Source organism: Artibeus jamaicensis, unplaced genomic scaffold, assembly GCF_021234435.1.
Source record: "Artibeus jamaicensis isolate MK-2021 breed Jamaican fruit bat unplaced genomic scaffold, CSHL_Jam_final contig_525, whole genome shotgun sequence".
Classification (NCBI taxonomy): Eukaryota; Metazoa; Chordata; class Mammalia; order Chiroptera; family Phyllostomidae; genus Artibeus; species Artibeus jamaicensis.
In genome coordinates, this window is record NW_026521874.1 from 11,924,809 (window position 1) to 11,942,655 (window position 17,847).

General features: G+C 50.1%; 1 protein-coding gene across 5 annotated transcripts; it reads right to left on the reverse strand.

Moving 5' to 3' along the window:
* Nucleotides 1–33: 33 nt before the first annotated feature.
* On the reverse strand, nucleotides 34–17,123 carry DAO (D-amino acid oxidase). Of its 5 annotated transcripts, none has more exons than XM_037156184.2 (12): nucleotides 16,744–17,122; nucleotides 12,898–15,711; nucleotides 12,356–12,558; nucleotides 11,230–11,344; nucleotides 10,229–10,305; nucleotides 9,488–9,553; nucleotides 7,978–8,032; nucleotides 7,667–7,771; nucleotides 6,450–6,532; nucleotides 4,925–5,042; nucleotides 4,190–4,288; nucleotides 34–3,142 (listed from the first exon to the last, which is right to left on the reverse strand). In XM_037156184.2, the coding sequence occupies exons 3-12, from the start codon at nucleotides 12,547–12,549 to the stop codon at nucleotides 3,011–3,013; spliced, it is 1,044 nt and encodes a 347-aa protein (XP_037012079.2). In that variant the 5' UTR covers nucleotides 12,550–12,558; nucleotides 12,898–15,711; nucleotides 16,744–17,122; the 3' UTR covers nucleotides 34–3,010. The 5 variants fall into 5 exon arrangements, with proteins under 5 accessions (XP_037012079.2, XP_037012078.2, XP_053525889.1 ...); XM_037156183.2 differs by lacking the exon at nucleotides 12,898–15,711 and adding an exon at nucleotides 16,611–16,675; XM_053669914.1 differs by lacking the exons at nucleotides 12,898–15,711; nucleotides 16,744–17,122 and adding an exon at nucleotides 16,611–16,669 and having other exon boundaries at nucleotides 34–2,204; nucleotides 2,885–3,142.
* Between the last annotated feature and the right edge of the window lie 724 nt (nucleotides 17,124–17,847).

Here is a 17,847-nt window from a genome sequence, read left to right on the forward strand (position 1 = left end):
TGATTTTTTTTTTTTGGTATGATGGGATCTCCCAATCTTCAAGACAGACATCTGGATTTTTATGACAAATCTCCAAATTTTAGTATGTTGGATCAAAAAAATGTAAATGATGTGTGAGCCCAATAAAATGCATTTGCAGGCCAGGTTTGGTGAATGGGCTACCAGTTCGCAGCCTCTGAAAGGGTAGAAGATCTCAGAAATAAAGTACAACCTGGGAGCCCTCCGGGTCTGAGACAGCCTCTCTTTGGACGTGTGACCCCACTTCCACTCTTCCCTGTAGCCCTGCTTTCTTCTGCGCCCCCATGGTGGCTGCACATGACTAATGGCACATATGGCTTCCACTCGCCATGGCTCAGCTCTGCAAACAAAGCTGACTCGGATGCTCTATGTCCTTCTTCCAAATGCTCAGGGGAGGCAGCTGATTGGTCCACAGTAGTGTCAGTCCTAGTCCTGGTCCAGTGAAGATGGGTTAGGGGGATGGGGTTGAGAGGTACAAACATGGTGCCTTTGGCCCGCTCTTTCAACTCCGTGTCACAATGACAGGTATGTCTGGAACTCACAGCGACACGTGCCAGCTCTCAAGTCTGTTCATCGTGACTATTGTGGACTATGTTGCAGCATGTGGTCAGCATGCATGGAGTCTCCACCATGAACTGAGCATGACACTCAACACTGAGGATGAAAACAGGAGTGAGACGTGGTCCTTGTCTTCGTGCGCTCACAGTGTGGCGGCGGATACAGGCATAACCAGGTCATGGTGACATGGATGCTAATGAAGGGCTGCGGAGCATGGTGGGAGACACACAAGATGCCAACCCTGAAGCTCTAGAACTTTCTGAGGCCTCTTCTGATTCCTCAAAGACTCAGTGGTTTCGGTCAGACTTGCGTCACTGGTGGTGCTTTACTGTATTTGGATTCTTTGACATTTGAACATCCAGATACATCATATATAACCATTTTTGGCTAATCAAGAATATTTGATGAGGAACCACTTCAAAGGCTCCTACCCCCACCTACCGTGCCAGAAAACAGAATCCTTTGTAAATCCATCAGGGAAAGAATAATTCCACTCACAATAGCATAAAAAAAAACAACTTAGGAATAAATTTAACAGGAGGGGAGTAAGATTTCACAAAGTACAAAACATTGCTGAGAGAAACTGGAGGTCTAAATAAATGGAACGACATTCCAGGATGATGGGTCAGCAGACTTAAAACTGTTAAGCAATCAACCAACCCTCCCCAAATTGATCTATAAATTCAGTGCAATCCCTACCGAAATCCCAGCAGGCGTTTCATGCAGAAATTGGTAAGCTGACTGTAAAATTCATATGGAAATGCAAAAGACCCAGATTTGCAGAAAACAAAAACAAAAACAAAAACCACCAAGCCCCAGTACAAACAACCATGTATAATCTTGAAAAAGAAGAATAAAGTTGGAGGACGCACCTTTGCCGATTTTAAAACTTACTCCAAAGCCACGGCAACTGAGACAAAGGGGTACTACACATAGATAGCATGTAGATGAAGAGGATTGGAACCCCAAAATTAACCCATGCATTTATGACTGATTGATTGAAGTGCCAAGACAATCCAATGAAAAAATAATCTTTCCGAAATTCATCAAGCTGTCGAGAATCCCTTAAGCCCACGGCGGCAGACCACCTTCAGAGCAGGTTGGGAGCCACATTGCAAAGAGGTCCTTACCACTTACAGAAAGAACAGGAGGGTCACTCTAGGTCTAAAGGCGAACTTGACTCGCCCCAGCCATTTGTATGAGTGAACTGGGTTCTGAGTCCTGTAGGGGTCCTGATGACAGCTAACCTTGACCGGTAGGGGTCGCTCTCCCTGGGGAATTTTTTAGGTTGGGTGAAGAAATAACTTTAATTTAAAAAATTTAAATGTTGTGTTCTACTCGCAGCCTGGGGACGTGCTCCCCACCCCACCCATGTGCCCCATGAGTCTCCTAGTCTCAGCTGTGCTGAGGGAGGAGCTAGTTCCTTCTCAGCGTGTTGGCAAAGAGAGCTGGGAAGCAGTCCGGCTGTTAGCTCTCTCCTCCCCCACCCCCACCCCACCCTGGAGTCAGTGTTGTGCAAGGGTTGAAAGTGGGGCACCGAAATCCTCTCACTTCTGGCCCTGGGTGTCCATTCTGTGGCTTTCCTGCTGTTGACCTCATAGGGCCTCCCTGTGCCTTGGTCTCCTCACCTGTGAAATGGGAATAATAGCTATGTCACTGGTGGGGGGGGGCAGAGGGGTTGTGAGGATTAAATGCGTGATGTGCGCAAGAGTTTAACACAGAGCTTGGTACCTGTTAGAACACAACAAACTTTAGTTATAATGATCATTATAATCACTAATTACAGGTGCTCCTTGACTTATGAGGGGATTATGTCCCAATAAACCTAGCATAAGTTAAAAATATCATAACCCCAAAACACAATACATCTAGTCTACTGAACATCACAGCGAGGCTTAGCCTACCTTCAACATGCTCTGAACACTTCTGTTGGCCTACAGTAGAGCAAAATCATCTAAGACAAAGGCTATTTTATAATAGTGTCGAACATCTCATATAATTTATCATATGTGTTGCTCTTGCAACATTGTAAAATTGAAAAACCATCATTAAGACAGGGGCTGGGATTATTATTATTATTATTATTTATTATTATTATTATTATAACTTAGGTCTTGGCTCTCACTCTACTTAGCTCAGGGCTGGCCAAAATCATGGCAGATACTTCATGAAGAACCCATCAGGTGAAACAATACAGGAGGGAACAGTAACGGCATGGACCAGTGGAGACCCCTTCACGGCACGCAGGGTATCACTGATCCCAGATGCCCGAAGATCTCCAGAAATTGACCCTGTGGTTCCCTCTCACTTCAGGCTTCTTGTGGACAGGAGCCAGGGAGGGGCGGGGTGGGGAGTAGATGATGGTTTAGAGAGGAGCACGTTGATTCATTGGCTGAGGGTGTCCTTGTGTGGGGGTCGGTGATCACTGGCATCTTCAGAGGTGGGAGGGTGGCATCGTGAGCAACTTCCTCTCTTCTAGGACCTTCCCAAAGAGCTTGGCCGCCTCCAGGGCACAGCCCCAGTGGATGGTGAGCCCGTACCCTCCGTGGCCATAGTTGTGAATGACCTGAGAGAGGCAAGAGACAAGGTGGCCTGTTCTGCCCCGGGAGATTCAGGGGCTTTCTGAAGAGTCCTGGGCAAAGCCAGACAACACCAAACCTCTTCTGAGCACCCTAACGGGAGGTTGGATTCCCCGGGAAGAGCAGTAAGGAGATGGCTTGAGGAACTGGAGGTTGACACCCTCGACTTCTCTTCCACTTCGGAGATGAACCTGCTTTACACACTCAGCACAGGAAATGTAAAATCATCTAGAACTTAAGGTCAAATCCTGCTCTAGACTGCCAAACTTCCTGTGTTGACAGACACCTCTTCTACCCAGCTCTGGAGGGAAGAAAGTCAGGGGCACCGTATGAATGGACTCTGGGTAACATGCTAATTCATCCCGGAGACAGAGGCAAGACCCTGGGGCAGTTTTCAAAGCTAAAACCATTAGTGAGGGGTTGAAAATTCCCTGTGTGACTTTCCCTTCTGCACACACACCCCCAGGACAAGAAAGGCAGGGTGTCCTAGACAGGGAGACTGCTTCCCAGATGGAAGCCCAACCGCCACCTGTTCACATCAGTGCCTTCAACCCAGGACAACAACTCCCACGGTTTCAATAGGCCTACTTCCTACCCCAAGAGAGAGAACGCGAGAGAGGACCCCAGGAAGACCATGGAGCAGCCAGAAAGAGACATGAGCTGGAACCAAACTCAAACCACCTCCCAGGCCTGTCCCTCACCAGTGGTCTGATTTGGGCGAGTGACTGCACCTCATGGAGCCCGAGTCTGCTCATGGGAAGTGTGGGGAGAATAGTTCTGATCCCAAAGAGCCGTAGGGCAGATTCCACAACCTCCTTCAGGTCATGGTCACAAAGCAGATGTGCCCATTTCCTTCTACTTGACCTCAGGCTTTAGCAAACCCAGGCACTGCCCTCCAGGTAACCTTAAGCAGAACCTTTACCATCACTGTACCTCAGTTTCCCCATTTATAGAGGAGGTGCTTTTAGCCACCACTACCAAGAACCTGCTTTAGGAGGAAGGAGGGCCTCGCATTCCTAGCCAGCAGAGTGTACCTCTGTGTTTGAAGATCCGAAGCGAAGCTGTTCCCTTTCTAGCTGAATCTGGGGGCGTACTGGCCGGAAGCCAGTGCATTCAGCAACAATTTTGGCCTCCTGGAGAGAAAAGTGTTAGTCATTCATCTCTGGATTATTTTTTCTGCGGCCATTTTTATGTGAGAGACAGTTTGCATTTGGAACCTCACTATCATTGCCAGCGCCATTAACACCATCGCTGTCCATTTTATTCCTCACCACTGCCACCACCTTTGCCAGCCACCACCGTCGTTACTATCACTCGTCACCAGCAGTTTTATCAACTACCCCATCCGCACTGACCACCGCCACTAGTCACCAGCTCATCACCCTCGGAATCGCCATCCCCAGTGTTTTCACCCCTACCAATCCACGCCCTCGTCACACCCTCTTCACCATCAGTCTTGCCATTGCCACGAGCAGGCACGCGGGGAAACTGAGATTCATGCAACAGGTACACCTGTCCCTGGTGAACACAGAGTAAGGTGTTTGGAGGGTGGCACCTCAAGAAAGAGCAACTCTTAGTCATGGCCGTAAAGGTTCCTCAGACCAGAGCAGGTCTTCCCTGGACATTATCAAGTTCTGGAGTATTCCACAGATGCTTGCTGGAATTAATCCACCCAATGATCCCATGGTGGAACCTTCCATGCTCAGGGGTCCTCACGATCGAGCTGCCAGGATCCAGGTCTAGGGAACGGATACCTCTCCCCACCTTACCTTCAGCGTGGGCTCCAGTCTGCAGCAGCCTTCCCAAATGGTGTTGTGGTCTTGAACGTCGTTGACCTCACTCCAGTTCCCCAGCTGGAAGATGCCTCCAAGAGTCAGTGCCTGGATCCTACGTGGAAGTAAGGAGGGTCAAGGATGGATGAAAACAAAGCCTTGTGACAAATGGCGGTCATCACCGTGCTCCCCCGCACCACCACCTCTGCCTAAATCACTGCTACCATCGACTTTGTTATCCCTGCTCGTGACACCATCAACACCACAGCAATTGTCACTGTCACCACCATCAACCACCACCTTCACCATCGCCATTGACGTCACTGTTAACATTGTCGTCTCTTCCACTGTCCAGCATGATGACCACCATTAACACTACCATATTACACACTTAAAACTTGCTAAAAGAGTAGATCTCAAATGTCCTCGCCACGCACACAAAATGTAAGTATATGAGGTGAGGGAATCATTTTACAACATACACACGTGTCAGGTCACTTTACACACCCTAAATGAACACAATGCTGTGTGTCAGTTATATCTCCATGAAGCTGGTAAAAAATATGATCATATCCATCAACAACATCACCTTCACCACTTCCTTGTCACCATTAAGAGTCTCATGCTCTACCGACCGAGCTAGCCGGGCGACATACGTTGTCACCATTAAGATGGCATCACCATCAACCCCGGTCACCATTTCCACCACCATCATTAGCCATTGGTGGTGTCATCTTCTCCACACCATTAACATCACCACTGAGACAGTCGGCATAGCCATGACATTGACCTTGAGGCTGTCGTCTCTGTCACTCTGCTAACATTATCACTGACACCACCATCTCCGTCAGCACTGCCTACCTCCGCCCACCCGACTCCGTCACCATCGTCATCGACACTGACCTCACCAGAAACAATACCGTCTTTGCTACCACTATTTCACCGTCAACAGCAATGTCACCCATCAATCAACACCACCCCCATAATCAGTAACATCATCACCTCTGTCACTAACGTCACCGTCTACTCCAATCACCATTCCCTCTTATTGCCTCAAACTGCCTCCAGTGTCACTGCTGTCATGCCTTTGTCTCCAGCATCACTGTCGTCCAAAAGCGAGTTCAAGAGAGAGTCCAATTAAACCCGAGTCGTGTCTTCTCAGGCATTTAATGGCTCAACCACACTTTAAAAAAAGACATTGGGCCCTGGCTGGTGTGGCTCAGGGGACTGAGCACCAGCCTGTAAACTAAAGGGTCGCTGGTTCAATTCCCCAGTCAGGGCACATGCCTGGGTTGTGGGCCAGGGCCCTGGTGGGGCATGTGAGAGTCAACCACACACTGATGTTTCTCTCCCTTTCTTTCTTCCCCCTTCTCCTTGTTCTAAAAGTAAATACATAAAATCTTTTCTAAAAATTGGGAGGAAAAAAGCCAAAGGGACTAAGCAAGGGGCCTGAGGTGGGCAGCAGGAGCATAATGAGGGCGTAAAGATGCGCCCCCTTCTGCCTAGGATGTCAGGTTTTTACCCTGGGATGATGTACGGGGACTTGTAGATGCCGCTGTCTGGGTCATGGGTGAGGATGAAGTGCTTCACCCAAGGAGCGTCCACCTGTTGGTAGAGGATGGGGAAGCCTCATCAGGGGCACTGGACCAGCAGCCCCCTGCCCTGCTCCACTCTGAGACCAGATGTTTGGATAAGGGGGTCGGTTCCGTAGCCCTCCCAGGACGCTGCAGCCTCAAGTCTGCCCCGGAAAGCCTGCTCTTGCAGGAAGAGCCCCCTGAGTGAGAGCCGGCCTGCTCCCTGACGCATCGCTCAGTGCCACCCACAGGTGCACAGAAAAGCCCAGCACCTGTGTGCAAATGCACACACACACCCATCCCACACACGTCCACACCTAGGAATGCACACATGTATTTTCACAACGGGCATGCCTTGCACACATGCACACACACACAGTGACTACACGGTCCACACAGCGCAGACCGATGCTTACACCCAGGCTCCTAAACCAGGCTGCCTGGGTTCTAATCCCAATTCCACCGCTGACTACTGCATGAACTTGTGCATGGTACTTAACTCCCCAGTTTCCCCTCTGTGAGGTGGCAATGGTGATACAGTACAGGCCACCTCAAAGGGTTGTGGTTAGGGTTAAACGATTCGCACTATAAAGCGCTCAGGCCTGTGCCTAGCACTAAGTAAGCACTTCACAGATTTTTACTCTTTTTGTTTTTATTATTATTATTTGTATCCTCACTCGAGGATATTTTTTCATTGCTTTCAGAGCTAGAGGAAGAAACGGCGGGGGGGGGGACATCAGTGTGAAAGAGAAACATCGATCAGTTGCCTCCTGTACACACTCTAATCCAGAATTGAACCCGAAACCTGGGTACATGCCCTGACCAGGAATCAAATCCTCAACCCTTCGGTCCACAGGACAATGCTCCAACCAACCGAGCCATACCAGCCAGGGCTCTTTTTACTATAATACAAGCATATTTGTGCCTATATGTAGCTCCCACATACGTACAAACATATACACACATGCTTTGCTGTTAGGAGGAAACCCAAAGAGAGAACACTTGGGAGGATTGTGTTGTGTTGGGCTTTGTTGCTTCTTTGACGTGCAGTTCCTCTAACAGGTGTCCCTGACACATCCTCTCGCTTTGCAGATGAAACAAGCAGGCAGCTACAATCTTCCTAGCAACAAAAGTCGGGGGTCTCATCCCTCATCCCCACACTCACCTTAATGACCTGCCCCCGGCCTGGCTGCAGCAGGGGGTCTGGTTGCAGCGCCCCAGCCCACACACCGGTGCAGTTGATAATCACGTCGGCGCCTCCTCTTGCCACCTGGCAGCAACCAACAGGGCATGTGGGGTGGAAGGGGGCGAGGCAAAACGCCTGAGTCGTTCTGGGGCTGACAAAAGCTTAGGGTCTGGGATGGGCCTCAAGGGGACCCTGAGAGGCTGAGAAGGGAGCCCTCAACTCAGCAACAGGAAGCAAAGCCTCTCCTCTCCTCCCTCCCACATCCAGCCCCTTCCAGCCCTGCCTCTCACCTCCTCAAAAGACTCCACCTTCCGCTGGAAGAACTTCACTCCCCTCTCAGTTAACCTGGGGCAATCAGACACATGAAAAAGCTCACTACTCAGTTCTCCACCCCATCTCTCTAAGAGGATGGCATGGGGGACATTTCCCAAAGAACCTTCTGTTCCACCGGATGCTCCCTGAGAAAACAGCTGCGGAGTCAAATCAGCTCACAAGCACCTTGGTGCACTGGTTGGGGAAACCTGAGACGGTCCAAGCTCCAGGTCGGGCAGTTGGCAATGGGAGAAGGGCCTTGTTGAAGGTTGGACAGCAGGGGTGTCAAACTCATGTTCACCGGGGGCCACACCAGTTGCCTTCAAAGGGCCGGATGCAATTTCAACACCTTAACAGTTAAGGAGTAGTTACATTTACACAGTCCTAAAACTGCATTGGGCCCTTTGAAGGCAACAGCAAGGTTGATGTGGCCCCCGGTGAAAACGAGTTTGACACCCCTGTAATGTACAGTGAGTCAGTGATGAGCTGGAACTCAAACCCAGGCCTCTTAGCTGGAGATGCTCCCCCCTACAATCACATTGCTTTTCACTCATTGCTTTTGTGCCCCTTTGTCAGAAGCAGAGCATGAGGAGGGAGGTGGGCTTGGACACTGAGCCTTCCCTCTAAATGTCCCAGCAGAAAAAAAAACATGTAAAAGCTGAAGCATAAACTCAGGACTTTAAAAAAAAATCTACATAGTTTCCTAAAGGTAGAAAAACTGGGAGCATTTGTTCTGGGAAGAGGCTAGTGGAGTCACTCAGTGTCCCAAAGTTAGAAGAAATAACTAAGTTCTAGCACAACAGCTTGCAAACCTGGCTGATAATTAGAATCACTCAGGAAACTTCCTCAGATGCAACCCCGAGATATGAAGCAGGGTCCTCAAATCTATGTTTTTCAAAATTCCCCAGATCATTTGACAAAAGCCACCATTTATTCCATGTTTTTAAAAATCTTAATAAATAGTAATATATAGGAAACATAGAGAATCTTTCTTAATAGGAATACAAATATAAATGTATCTTTCAAGCTAATGTTTGCTAATGTAGAACACAACAAGATTCTTATCAACATCCGGAACAAGGCAGGGACACCCACTATCCCCTGTATTAATTAATATTCTTCTAGAGGTATGGGCCACAGCAGTTAGACAAGAAAAAAAAAAGGAAGCATAAAAATAAAAGGCAACTTATGTTTTGTAGATGATATAAATAGATCTGGAAAACATAACAGAATCCACCTAAAACTATTACACACGTATTACAGATTTTAGTGAGGTCGATAATAAATATCACACGTAAAGAGCTTCCTCAGTGGTTCTGTTGCCCAGTTAGGCATGGGAACCATTGTCTTAGTGCACAGGACCAAGGACAGCGGCTACCACGCCTAAGGGTTAATTAACATTTGGAGTTGGTCAATACAAAGACAAACACCACGAACAACCCTGGACCCTGGGAGGTGCTTTCCTGAAACTAAAGTTGAAAATCTCACCTTTCAGTCAGCCACTGCAGGTACATCCTCCCCTCCAGAATTAGGCTTGTGTTGAACCAGCCATAGCTAGAGTCATAGCAGACAAAGGCAGGAATGAAGGATCAAAGTCAAAGTTATATTTGAAGACTATCAAATAGAAGTGGGAGCAGTGCTGGGCTTTTTTGGGGGCGTGGCTTTCAAAGGTAGAGATAGGTCCACTGGGTGAAGTTCAAGGGGGAAGTGGTTTTGAGCTCAATGCAAAGAAAACCTTTCTACCACGCAAAGCCATCCCTGACATAGGGATATGCAAGTGGAGACCGGATGTGTATTTGTAGAGGGGATTCAAGCATTAGGTGGAGTGAGAAGGGGATCAGAGAAACATTGGGCTGTAGGAAAAAGAACAGAGGGGTTTGGAGTCACCCTGACTGGATTGGAATTCCATTTGGGTCACTTGCCTATGTGACCTTGGGAAGTTACTAGCTTCTCTGAAGCTCAGTTTCCTCATCTATGAAACAGGATAGTGATACGGAGCTCTGGCCTTGAGACCTATGATTCCACATCCCCCAATTCCTTAGCCCAAGGCCCAGTCTGGGTGGGTGTCTCCTCCCAAGGAGCTGGATGGAGCACCAGGAGACCAAGGGATGAAGGGCCCTGGGCATCGGGTGGGACAAGATGTTTGGTGACTCCATCTTCTGCTGCCCTCTGGACAGGTCCACCTGGACTGTGGGGCCTCAGCCCCTTTGCTCATGACAGTAACCTTACCTGTAATCAGGGAACATGTCCAGCTCTCTGTGGGTCAGCTTCCGAAATCCCAACACTATGTCCTTCCAGAAAGGGTCCTGCGGAAGAAGGAGAGAAGGGGGCGCAGGCATGGGTGAAAGTCGATAATAACAACAACAAAAATTTACATCATGTTGACTGTGTGCAAGTATTTTACTTGCATGTAATCTTCACAACAACCCACTGAGCTAGATACTATCCTTATCCCCACTTAATAGACGGGCCCATTGAGGCTTAGAGAGGTTAAGTAACTGTCTGAGATCACACAGCTAATAAACAGTAGAGCTGAGGTCTGAACCCACACAGTTTGGCCTCAGAGTCCAAATTTTCAACCGTTACGGGTGAGAATAAGACTTGGGGTGAGTGATAGGGTTAGTAAGAAGTATGGGAGAAAAGGGAGGTGAGTGAGAGGTGCTGAGGGGTGGGAGTGGGAGGCAGCGAAGCACAGGGTCAGAAAATTAAATGGAGACTTCGACCTCACCACCGACCACCTTGAATTCTCTGAGACTCAGTTTTCTGGTCTGTGTCATGGAGTTGAGTCTCGCTTGGTCCCATGGAAGGTAAGCACATAACGTGGGTAACGCTGTTAGCACAGTGTTAAGTGTTGACTAAACCATGAAGAGCTGGCTTGGGGTTGTGGGCACGCAGCCAAATCACCCTCGCCAAACAACCTGAGAACATCCTCCACGCAGTCACAGACTGCCTGGGTTCGAATCCCAGAGCCACCACTTTAAAGCTTTATGCGCTTAGGTAAGGTACTTTATTTAATCTGAAGAAAGGAGATAATAACACTGACCTCCTGGCTATTGTGAGAATTAATAACTATTTATAAAGTAGTTAGAACAGGGAACAAATGGGATTTAAAGTAAACTGGTCTTGGACACAGAAGTCTGTTGCTTTCGAGACTGACAATAGGCCCCAACCCTGAGGCCCAGCCCCGGTCTTGATCAAGGCTCTGCCCGGTAGCCCAGGACTCCACTCACCGGAACAGCTCTGCGGAAGAGGTTGTAGCCGGAGACTGGGGCCAGGCCCATGCGTGCGGCCTTGGGGGAGTGGACATGGCTCAGGAGATAGTCGAAGGTCTGCTGGTTCCAGTGCCTGGAAGGGTCCCCCAGAGTCGTGTCATAAGACACCCTGAGCTGTGCAAGGCAGCTCTGAGGGGTCACCTTGTGTCGGGCTGTGCTCAGGCTGGTGGGGAAGTGTCCAAAGCCAGCGTCCCTCCACTTTGCACTCCTGCGGCACCCCAAATGCCTACAGGCCTTCCCCCTTCCCAAGCTTTCCAGAATTTCCCCATTAACAGAATGGAGAAGAGGGAAGCAAAAGATGCTCCATCACAACGATTGGGAGCCTAGGTCCAGCTTGGGATCACCTAGTTGCCAAGTTTAAATGAAGGCTTTGACCTATTTGGGGGACTATGAGTGACATACATGGTTCAGGCTTTCTCTGAGCACACCCCGCCCCCCCGCCACTGTAAAAGCAGCTTGCACTCCAATATGCTTTCCTCTTCTCCCGGGGCACCCAGCTCACCTACATTTCTGAGACTTCCTTGCAGTTAGGTATGGCCACGTGACTGCCTTCCAGCCCATGGCAGCTAAGGACTGCGCACCTGTGGTCCTCATGCTATGCTCCTTGCACAGGCGCCAGCCCGTGAGAATGGCAACAGAGGAGGAGGGCAGAGCCATGACATGGAAAGGAACCTGGTCCCTCAATTATCATCCAATGATCGGGAACGCTGGTTTTGGAATTGCTGGGAAGTAAGAGCAGCTGGGGGCTTCAGAACTAACACAACGCCCTTTACAACTTCTTTGCTAAACTTGAGCATTGACCCACCCACTTAGAACTATTCCTAATTCGCCAACGCATGGGGCTTCAACAGCCACCTGGTTTAGGGGAGGAACGGAGACAGAGGGCTCCACCCATCTGGCCTGCATCACTTCTGTCACTGCTAAGATCGTGTGTAGCCTCTGTCTAGCTTAATATTTATTATTTTTTTCACATCATGCCAGGCCATCACCTCCACAAAGGACTTGTAATGGGTGACAGGGACTTGGAGAGGACTCGGCTCCCCTGGCCGCCTGGCTGCCCCCCCCCCCCGGGAACCTCACTCACACCTCCTGTGGGCTGCCGGGGTTGGAGAGGTAGGGCTGCCAGAGGCCAGCAGCCACGTCGGTGGTGGTGAGTGGTGTGAAGCGGTCTGCGTAGATCTTCATGTCCAGCGACGGCAGGACTGAGTGGTAGCGCTCATGGATGCAGAGTGCGGTGGACAGCCCAATGACGCCTGCTCCGATCACGACCACGCGCATTGTGCCAGCCTGCAGGAGGGAAGGGTAGTGGTGTGCCATCGTCACCATCAGCCCCGCCACCAGCACCACCACCTCCGCAAACCTTCTAATACCTGATCCTCTGAATGACCCTCACAAAGGGAAACACAGACTCATGGAGAGACAACGCAACTTGCCCAGGACCACACAGCGTGGGAGGGACACCACTCCCTCTGGGAAGCCTCCCCAAATACACCTTATCTGTTTGGAAATATAAACAGGGCCTAGCAGAGTACCTGGCCAGCTCCAGGCTGGGGAGTCTAATGGTTAGGGCAATGAGCTCTGCCTTCCGATCTGAGATCTCAGCTCTCCCTCCTACTGGCCACTGACCTTGGGCAGGATGCTTCGTAAGCCTCAACTTCTTCTGGAAAATGGGGACGCCAACTCATGCCTCCGAGAGTGGATGAAAGATTCACCACGAAGGCAAATGTAAAAAGCTTAATCCAGGGTCTCGTACAGGGTGTCAAACTCATTTTCACGGGTGGCCACATCAGCTTCACAGTTGCCTTCAAAGGGCCAGATGTAACTTTAAGACTGTAGGAATGTAACTATTCCTTAACTAGGGGAAAGGAGCTCAGCGATGCTGCCAAGTAGAAATGAGATGTCAGGCTGGATAAAACAAGGTGGAGGGGTGGATTCGGTTCGCAGGCCTTGTGTCTGCCACCTGTGGTCTAGTACAGTGGTCTAGTCACTAAGAAGTGACTTAGGACATTTGCGGAGCACCTGCTGTGAGCCAGCTTCAGTGCCAAGTGCTTCCCACGCCTCAATCCATTTAAGTCTCCTAATGTTCTTACGAGGTAGAGCAGTGTTATTGGCTCCACTTTACAGATGAGAAAACTGAGGCTCAGAGAGGTGAAGTCACTTACCCGAGGTCACAGAGCCAAGGAGTGGTGTCACTGGGATTTGATTTCAATTCGAATAAACTCACATGCATTTATTGCACACCTACTGTGTGCCGGGCTGCCAGGTAGTGGATGCAGCTGTGAGAACATCAGATGCACAGGATGCAATGGCTGGCCTCAGAACTCGGGTGTCCCGGCGCACCCCCTCAGGGGCAGGGCTGCCTGGGTTCTCGGGAGTATGGGAAGCCTAGCAGCTTTTGACCTTGAAGCTGCTTGGGCCCCCACAGCAGGGAAATATTCTTCCGGCTCCCGCTGAGGCAGAACAAGGGGGCATTTGTGCCCAAAAGGGCCAAATTCAACTTTCCCTCCTCTTCACTCACAAGTCTCCCCCTCCAGACCTCGCTCCTGGCCCGTGGCCCTGAACGGCAGGGCATTCTCAGCGCGGCCTCGTTTTGTGAAGCGGGAAATGACTCCAGCCCACAAGAACTGGACTGTTCTGGGGTTTCAGCAGCCAAGTGGAAGATAAAATCCCAAAACAAAAAGGCGTCATTGCTTTGGATGATTTTTCTTCCAGTTGCCAACCTGGGCTTGGTTGGGGGGTCAGGGACCCCCAGCCTCCTCCCTCAGCCTCCTCCTCTAGAGAATACGAGTAACCAGAGCAAAGAAAAGAACGCCGGGTGTAGAGGAGAAGAGAGGAAGGAGGGAGAGTCAGGCTGCCGGCTCACTGTGTGACCTTGGCTGAGTGGCTTCCCCAGTCTGTGCCTTCTGCTTGTCTTCGCGTAACCTCCACAGAGCTCAGCACTTCTGTGCATGAGCAGTAAGAAGGCAGGAATAGAGGGCCTTTCCGTGTTTTCCAAATTCCCCATAATGAATACAGGAGGAGGCATGGCTTGGGGAGGCGGCAATACCAGCCCAGGCTGTGGGTCAGACCCACCCAGGTTCACCGCTGGCCCAAGCACACACCAACCGTGTGACCCCAGACTAGACACTTCATTTGACTGAGCAAGGGTGACCGACCTCCCTGATTTCCTGGACGGAGGGCGTCCCCAGGATGTAGACCCTGAGTGCTAAAACCAGGACAACTCCGCGACAAACTGGAATGAGTTGCTCATTGTAACCAAGCCTCAGTGTCCTCTCCTATAAAGTTTTAAGGGTTAACAAAGCTCCTGGCTTTTTATCCCCCCACCAGAATATCAGCTCTGGTAAAGCAGGGACTTTTGTCTACTGCTCTAGGACCTAAAACAGTACCTGGCCCATAGCACCAACTCACAGGTGAGTGAATGAATGAATGAATGAATGATTGGATGGGGTTCTTATGAGAATCAAAAGAGAAAATCCTTGAAGGTGCTTGGGAGCTCATAAATTAAACCAGCAATCACCATCATCCCCAGTTTAACAGATGAGGCAGCTGAGGCTGGGAGAGGCCAAGGTTACTTAGAGGTCACAGCAAGAGCTGGAGGAAGGGAGGCGGAGTGAGGCCAGCTCTGCTTTTCTGGGACGCAGTTGTTTCCACTCTCACACCACCCAAAGGATCAAGGGTGAAAGAAAGCTGTTTATGTAACAAAAGTATGTGAGGTGAGAGAAGAGAGTGTTTGAAACTGCTTACGAGGTCTCTGGGCAGAGAGAAAGAGGCTTTGGGCAGAAGCTGAGTGGGCACGTGGCGCGTCTCCGGTAAGGAGCCAGGCTAGGGATGGTGTCACATGCCCAAGAGAACAGCGTGAGGGACGACCCAGAGACACTTCTGGAAACAGCTGGCAAGATAGAGGGACGAGTCACAGCATGGGGCTCGTTTCTGCAGGTGTAAAAATTCTAAAGGTGAGGGAGACAGGGCGGGGGGTGGGATGGGAGAAATAGATAAAAAAATGTACTTGAAAAGTAAGTAAATAAAATTTATTATTAAAAAAAAAAATTCTAAAGGTGAGCAAGGCATCGCCATGCAGGTGGGGAAACTGAGGCCCAACGAAGAGAAAGGACTCGGCTGAAGACCCACACTTGTGAAAAAAAGATGTGTGCGGTCTTGAGGTTAAAAAGCCCCCAAGAAAGCTGGGAAGAAGCCACGTCCAGAAAAGAGCTAGATGTGAAGATAAACAATGACAACAGCCGCTCCTTTCAACTCGTAGGGTTCTTCTCCTGTAACTTTCTACCAACCCTCGGGGTTGTTATGATGCCCATTTTCCAGAAAAGGCAACTGAGGCTCAGCCAGCCAGCTGGTGAGAAGCAGAGCCCAGGCTGGCCTGGGTCACAAGTGAACAATCTGAAGGTCAGGCAGGTGAAGCGAAACCCCTATGTTTCACAGAAACTCCTGCATTGAAAAAAAATAAAATAAAATACAAGAACTTTAGAGATTTTTCAGTGTGTTGGTGATAGGTGTAGAGTTGAAGAGGGGAAGACATGTGTCCTAAATTAATTATCTTAATAAGCAATGTGAGTCCAATTTAATATTGATTATAGCAACTTTGTGTGTGTGGGGGGGTATATGCGTGTGTAATTGTAGCGTCTCTGTGAGGGTGGAAGAGAAAGGGAATGATCTTGGCCATCTGTCACTTGTCAGACTGTACAGTACAGACCTTCCTCTTCATCCTCTCAACTGCTCTGGAAGGTTCTACAGAGGCGGGACTGAGGTTCCGGGAGAGGATGCCACTCTCCCGCAGTCACCCCAGCGGTGTGGGCCGGAGTTCAGATCTGAGCTTCCCACGCTGTGCTGTGAACCTCCTTTGCATCCGGCAGCAAGTCAGCACAGAGGCTTTCTGCTTGCCTTTCGGTCTTGCATTTCTTTGCTTATGACCTCCCTTGTCCCGAGAAAGGAATGTGAGGCAATCCTGCCTTCCATGGCTATATGTGCATAGCAAAGAACAGGAAAGATCGTTCTGAAAAAATCAGCAAATCACGGGTGAGGTATCTGAATGAACATATTAGCTCTTCCAAGTGGCACCATGTGGCCGCGTCTCATGAAGATGAGGTTTTCAAAGTTTATCTTCAAACTGGGACAGGTTCTATAAATGCTTGATAGCCAGACTACCTGCTACCTGCCCCCCAAATAATAATTACCATGTACTGAGTACTTGCTTATATGCCCAGTTCTGTGCTAAGAGCTGTACATTACTCACCTATTTGAATATTCAAATTAACCCTGGAAGAGGTAAGTTAGGATCCCATCTTCCATATAAGGAAACTGAGACTTGGAAAAGTGAAGGTGCTTACCTGAAGTCCCTGTCCGACTCCAAGGCTGTCCGTCCCCTGCCTCGGGCTCTGATGCGGAGCCTTCTCTGTCGACATCGGGGAGGACATGAGTTCTCCTGCACCCCTGCCCCACCAAAAAAACACCCCCACTCACCTGATATGCCAAACTTCTGGAGAAAAGAGGCAGCTGCCGTGGGTGCAGCGTCCTATCTCCCGAGGGCAGGCTCCTGGTTCTGGGGCGTCCCGTCCTCAGCCCTCTGCCTGCCAGCCAGGACTGGAGCTCAGGGTCAAAGTCTGGAGTTCTAGACAGGGCACAGCTTGGCACTGTGCTGCCTACAGGGGCTGAACCTGGGCCAGGCTGGGAGACCTCACCTCCCCTCGCTCTCAGTCCCTGAAAAGCTGCCTGACTTTTCTGGCGGATCCCGAGCCCCTGTGTACAGTCCTCAATGGAGGGAGGGGCAGGCGGGGGTTCTTGGAGGGCTGATGGGCACAAGGAGGCCTGTCTCCCAGGCCAGCTGGAGACGATCCTCTTTCTTCTCGCTTTCTGCTGCCACCCTCGGGGAGGGGGAGGGTCATTCCCTGGCTGGCAGGGTGGGGGTGGTCAGTCTGGCAGCCTCTGTGGGAGGCCAAAGGTACAGACAGGACCAGGGCTCCAAGGGCCAGCCGGCCAGCTCAGTGCCATTCTGGGACACTAGGTGGGTAAAGCCAAGAAGAGACACACCCAAGGTGGCGCCTGTTTGGGCCATGAGGACACTGGTGCCCCAGAGACACTGGCAGCAGGATCCCGGGTCCCTCCTCCGCCAGGGCTAGACTATCATTATTAAGGCTCGAAGGTCATCAGGCACATCCCTGTATGGACGGGGAAACTGAGGCCCAGAGAGAAGAACCAGCCCGACCTGGGTGAGACACCCCTCAGGTCTGCTTAGAAGATCCAGCCTCTCCCCACCCCACCCCCCACCTTCAACATCATCAAAAAAAGGGGAGAGGATGAAATCGGAGAATGCATGCCCAGCACTTAGTGCATAGTATTTTTTAATAATTAAAAAAGGATAGGGTGAACTCTACCTTTTACTCCACAGGCTTTCATGTTTTAAGAATAGCCATGTCTCACTTTTATATCACACAACCTTGGGAAAAGTCCTTGTGTCTCAGGTTCATGGTGGAAACACCTCAACATGAATACAAGTCAATCAGATATCTTCACAGTCCCGCCCACTCCCATCCTAGCAACGCTTTAAGGTTTGTGAATTTCAATGTG